A 6,000-nucleotide genomic window follows, 5' to 3' on the forward strand; every position below is an offset into this window, starting at 1 on the left:
TCTCTAATAACTATGTAGTTACAACATATGCAACAACATTGTAACTACTGATGATTTAGTCACTGTTACAGGTGGATTACAGAAGTACAGCTTATGTCTCTTAATAGCTGTAACAGCCTATTCTCTGTCACGTAATTACACAAGGGTAATAACACAAATCTAATTACATTTGTAATCAGACTGAACAGCAGTTTAAGTTTTTTTTTCTAGCAGTTAAATGAATGAATGAATTAATAAATTATTTACGCTGCATCTGCCAGCTTTCCTAACATTTAACTGGTGTTTATGTTGCCAGTGCTGAGACACTGTAACCAGTTTCAGCTTTAAACCATTTACATTTATGGCATTTGGCTGACGCTCTTATCCAGAGCGACTTACAATTTGATTGTTTTACACAGGTAGGCCAAGGTGGCGTTGGGAGTCTTGCCTAAGGACTCTTATTGGTATAGTGTAGGGTGTTTACCCAGGTGGGGATTGAACCCCAGTCTACAGTGTAGAAGGCGAAGGTGTTACCCACTACACTAACCAACCAACCAGTCTGTATGGATATGTGACAGAACAGCAGGCGACCCCTTATATTAAAACATAACTCTTATGCTACTGTGTTACATTAAACTCAAAGTAATGTCTGTATTACCACTCCTTTATTACACAGTACCTACATACCAATTACACAGCAACTGTCCACTTATTTTAGAGTGTAACTCTAACCCTGCACTACAGGAAAGGTCCTCTGTAATACTTACACTTTTACTTTTACATTTACATTTATGGTATTTTGGCTGACGCTCTTATCCAGAGCGACTTACAATTTGATCATTTTACACAGGGAGGTGTTGGGAGTCTTGCCCAAGGACTCTTATTGGTATAGTGTAGGGTGTTTACCCAGGTGGGGATTGAACCCCAGTCTACAGCGTAGAAGGCAGAGGTGTTACCCACTACACTAACCAACCACACTTAAATGAAGCAGAACTGAAGTTCATACACATGTGTAATTACACATCTGTAACATTAACTTAATCATCAGTAGTTACAGTGTTGTTGCATATGTTACTCATGCGTACCTACACAGTTATTAGAGACACTTAATATAAAATAGGACCATCATTTTAACAGCAGGATCATAAATGAAGCTCATTGTACATCTGTAACCAATCTAGCACAGTGTCAGCAACATTTTCAACAAAATGAAGTTTATTTTATTTGAGGAGATTAAAAACTATAGTTAGACCTTGTATGCAGGACAGTAATCTGGGTGGTCTGAGGGGAAACTAGCAGTGGCATATAGTCAATGGGGTGCCGACCTTATCGAGACATCGGACTGATGCATGTTTGCTATTGGGTAGATGCATTTTATTGATAGCTAAGTGGGCGTTTACATTTCATTAAACAGCCATTTAACTGTTTACCCATTTATCTGTCTGTAGATTGTAAAGTCAAAAATTTAAGTACTTCTAGTGACTGTACAGCAAGGCAGAAATCTAAGAATATAACCCTTAGGTTTACGTTATGCTTGGTGTCTGTTTAAATTTAGCCCTAGAAAGTTTACAGGAAGCTGGCTGTACGCTACCGATCCCCAAAGGGAAAGTTTGGTCAGAGTGGATATTAAATAAGAATATAAAAATGTATTTATTCTTAATGTATAACAATAGATTTTGTTTCCACTCTGAAACGCTGGTGGCACATTGTCAATCTACATGCAAATAGACTGAGACAATGAATCTACCGTACAGAAAGAAAGTAGCAATGAAAAGAAAGTTACACACTGCACACTTACAGGAGTCATCTTCAGGTCTTGCAGCACGTCATCAAAGTAGTGAAACTCAGAAAACTCCACCTCCACCATCTCGTTCTTCAGCTCCACCAGCCGACCCATGACCCCTTCCAGAACGTGTAGCACCACACGTCTCTTCTGTGGGTGAACGATCTGGTCGTAGACTTCTTCCAGACGCCTGAAGATGTGCAGATAGTGCAGGTAGAAGGTGGACAGAGTCCGGAAGACCTGCAAACGGTCCTTCTGAGGATGGAGCTGTGTCGGGGGGATCTCATCTTCCAGCAGGTCTGCCAAGGCCCCCTGGGCCTCTGCCCATATTCTGCCATAGGAGCTGGCCAGAGGAGAACAACAACTTATTCTGCTTGTGATAAACCTTAGAATCTCTTGTCATATTAATAATTTTAATTCTATGCTCTTACATCGTAGATGCAAACATTAGAAACTAGACACCCCTTCGTTAGCTTGAGAACAACAAGAAGTTATTAAATAACTAATAATACAGTGTAAGTAGCCACTTGTAATATACCACCCAAACCTCACTTATTTAATGTCCAGTCAAAATGGTCATTAAGTGTGCGTTATTCCTTTTTCAGGAGATTTCTGACGTGAATATCTCTGAATATGTTTAGGATTATTTGGATTGTGAGAGGCAGAAAATGCAACCAACTTCTAAGACTGAACTTTAAGTGGTGTGGAAAAACATCCTTGCAGATTTCTTTGACAGCAAGACTTCTGGAAAGAATGGGAGCTTTAACAAAGGCAAAGGGTGGACATTATAAATACTGAAATATTTGATAGATATACATATAATAAGCATCCAGCATGCAGGCTTTGAAGTATGTATACTACTTTTTAACTGTGCCTACTGCTTTTAGAAGTATGCAAACTACTTTTTAACTTTGCCTACTACTTTTATAAATATGCATCCAACATGCATCCAACTTTTTTCTTGTTTTTGAAGTATTTTTTAAATATGCATACTTCTTTTTTAACTCTGCATGGTAACTTGCATTTTTACATAGTAGCACAAAGTACACAGTAGTAATATAGTACTTTTTTACCATGCACACTAGAAGCATACCTTTATAAAGTATGCATAATACTTTTTAACTGTGCGTACTACTTTCATAAGTATGTATCCAGCGTGCATAATTCGTTTTCACTTTGCCTACTATTTTTAGAAGTATACGCCCAGCATGTATGTATGTAGATATATTAAACGGTTGAGAATTCTGTGTCATTTTCTGTTGAATATGTTTTCTGCTTTTTTTCCTGATCCTGAAAAATGAATAACGTTTACTTAATGACCATTTCAACTGAAAATGAAATGAATGGAGGACAGTCTCTGATAGAAGCGTATATACTTTGGACATGACATTAATTCATCTTGCATGCTAATTTTATTACAACCGCAATTCTCAATGCAGTCATTTTATAATAATTCACAGATTCAAAACTCCTCCTACACTAATTTCTCAAATAAACTGCTTACAGCTTTCTACTGTGTAAAACCTGTGCACAGCAGTAGCATCACTTTAGAACCATTTTATACATATATCTGCAGTACAACTGGCTTTATATCACTAAACACATTGACTTTTGATTGTGCATGTCGACAATTCTGGCCTCTTTCTTTACACAAAGGCCAAAAGAACAAGCACTGCATTTTTATACCTGTTGTATTTACACCATTTGTACCAGTTGTATTTATTTATTTATTTATTGATTGATTGTGAGTATCACAACCGCAAAAACCCATCTTCTCACGTCACGGCTAGTGTGAATGGAGTGTCTTGATCTAGTAGAGAGCCCTCTGTTTCCGACACCTTGCACAGGATAGTCAATACCCTTTCAAGAAGAGTTTAGTACCTGTTATTGTTCTTAACAACACCTGCTGAAAGCACCTGCCCAGTGGGAGCTTATTGACCGCTCAGCTACACTACAAGTGGCCTCAAGCTTTACATTTTTCCTTATAAAATCATAATTATCCCATACAGCATTACAGAGTGTCAGCAATTAAGAGGTGTGTACACCGTGCTGGAGCACGCTTACTGGACGTGTCAGCGATGAAAGAAAAACCCTGACAAACTTAATTTCATTCATTTTAATCTCTTAAGACGAATACACACGGCTCCTCAGATGCCCCCTTTGCTCGCCTTTTAACCCTCCTGTGAGTGGGAGTCCCTTTTGTGTATCCCTGAAAGAGTTCAGAGCAGGGGTGAAACTACCTTCTTTTGGTATTCTGATGGGGGCCATACAGTATTGTCCCCATGTGGGCAAAACCACTGTCAAGAGCCTTGGCCGTAGGGGTGACCAAATCAAAGGAGAAAGGCACTGAGTGGGAGTGAGTGGGGGTTTTCTGGGGGGAGGTGCCATGGGAGGAGGACTGGGAGAAGGCTTCTAAAGAATCATTTGCAATAAAAGAGGGAGGAACCCTAACTATGGCAGGCAACACACAGCCAAAGTGGTGGGATAGGCTACTGCAGCAACCAAAGGAGATATGCTGACCGCAGTGCTGAGAGTGAAAGGGTTATAGCCTGGCTTTTCCCGATGGAACCATTTTCGAGGTGTCAATCAAAGGCCCTCTGGCATGTTCATTGTGTGAGTTGATATTGTCTTCAGAGCTAGGTCAGCTGAAGGTGTTTAGCCAGCTACAACCTTCATGCCACCCAATGTGGGAGCACAAAGGCGCTGCTTCTGCGGAGCCATATGTTGTCATAGGAACTGCAATACAATGTGGACTTCCTCTGCTCCCTTTCACTAGGCCTTCGTTCCACAAACTTCCACTCTGCTTAAAAGGGAATTCAAAAATGTTTCACGTAATTACGCCGTTGTGAGGAAAGCAGAACCAGTCGGAGTGGTTTGATGTAAAATAGTGGAACATCTAAAAAAAAAAAGAGGTTTCCTTAGGGACCATTTCGCCCCAATACGCCCTGCATGTGTCCCTCCACCATAAACCAACAGACTCACGGGATATTTTAGGCCTAAACTTTGTCTCAGACAAACAGGCCATGAATTCATAACCTGTATAGAAGCTTTTAGAGGTGGACGTCTGGTTCCTACCACCACCACCACTGTGAACAGTTCTGACTCTGTAGGTTTCTCTGGAACACAGCACTTCACACCAAACCGCTCTGAACGGCTCTGTTTGAGTCTTAACCGTTCAATTATGCAGAAATTCAGAAAAATCGGTGGAGTAATCACTTAAGTGTCCACATAACCTTCTAACTCTTAGGGCGAAGGCTCCTACATACTTCTCAATGAATGGACGCTAAACGCTCATTGCAATGACCATCATCTTCTACTGCTTGTCAGCTTTGTGGTCAGTGCATGACCAAATATGGTCCAGGCTTACCTGTGAGACATCCCCTCTACAGTCCAAAGCAACGTCCAGTAGTCAGTGCGCCTCAGTGACCCGGCTGGACCCCACGCTCAGCTACACTCTCTGATAAAGTCCAGCGCCCCCCAAACAGAGGACGCTTAAAACACGTTCATGCCGTGCTGCGCGTTCACGCTGCACGCTTTACTGCATATCCCCGGTCTCCCCGGTCTCCCCGGAGCAGCGCAGCCGCTGGCGCTCCGCCTGTCGCCGGTCTGACTGCGCAGCGGAGCCGCGGCTGGTTTGCTGCGCAGCTGCCATGGGGACCAGATCAGAGCCTCCTCAGCGCTCCGGGCAAGCAGCCATCGCTAGGCTGCGAGATTAGCGCTGAATGCGCGGCTGCTAAGATACACTGAAAAATAACAGGATATATTTTCACACTTAAAGCGAAAGTGAAAATATTCCGCGCTCTCGCTTCTTTAAGACGCGGCAGGGAAAGAAGCGCCTGTCTGAGAAAAACAGCAGACGTGAACTTCAAATGCGAAAAAAGCCCAAACCACAGAAACTCTCCGCACTTCAGCTGGGACGCTGCGTAACACGTCCAAAAGACCCGGATCTCTCCATTTTCATCCTTATTTACGCACAAGCTGCCCTTTATACCCCCCAGTCATTGACCAGAAGGGTCTGTGTACCGAGAGTTTACAGGTCAGGGTTACAGTCTGTTTACATTTTAAACTAAAACAGCAAGTAACTTTAACTGCCACCCCTCCAGGAGCCGTGGGTTTAGCAGTAAAGGTTTTTAGATCAATCATAAAGAATTCCAGGCACCACAGAAGCGTGAAGGCTGAGGCCACATTTTGAAGTAAAAACACGCTTTTCTGCTATTTTAGCTACAATAATCCAGACG

General features: G+C 42.0%; 1 protein-coding gene across 1 annotated transcript in view; it reads right to left on the reverse strand.

Moving 5' to 3' along the window:
* iqca1 (IQ motif containing with AAA domain 1) overlaps nucleotides 1-5,698 on the reverse strand; it is a 98,663-nt gene extending 92,965 nt beyond the window's left edge. Inside the window, exons 1-2 of the mRNA XM_017714938.2 lie at nucleotides 5,130-5,698; nucleotides 1,778-2,105 (exon numbers count right to left, since the gene is read on the reverse strand). Coding sequence (XP_017570427.2) covers nucleotides 1,778-2,105; nucleotides 5,130-5,140 — 339 coding nt within the window. The 5' untranslated portion in view covers nucleotides 5,141-5,698. The remainder of the gene's footprint in view (nucleotides 1-1,777; nucleotides 2,106-5,129) is intronic.
* Between the last annotated feature and the right edge of the window lie 302 nt (nucleotides 5,699-6,000).

Source organism: Pygocentrus nattereri, chromosome 30 (genome assembly GCF_015220715.1).
Source record: "Pygocentrus nattereri isolate fPygNat1 chromosome 30, fPygNat1.pri, whole genome shotgun sequence".
Taxonomy (NCBI): domain Eukaryota; kingdom Metazoa; phylum Chordata; class Actinopteri; order Characiformes; family Serrasalmidae; genus Pygocentrus; species Pygocentrus nattereri.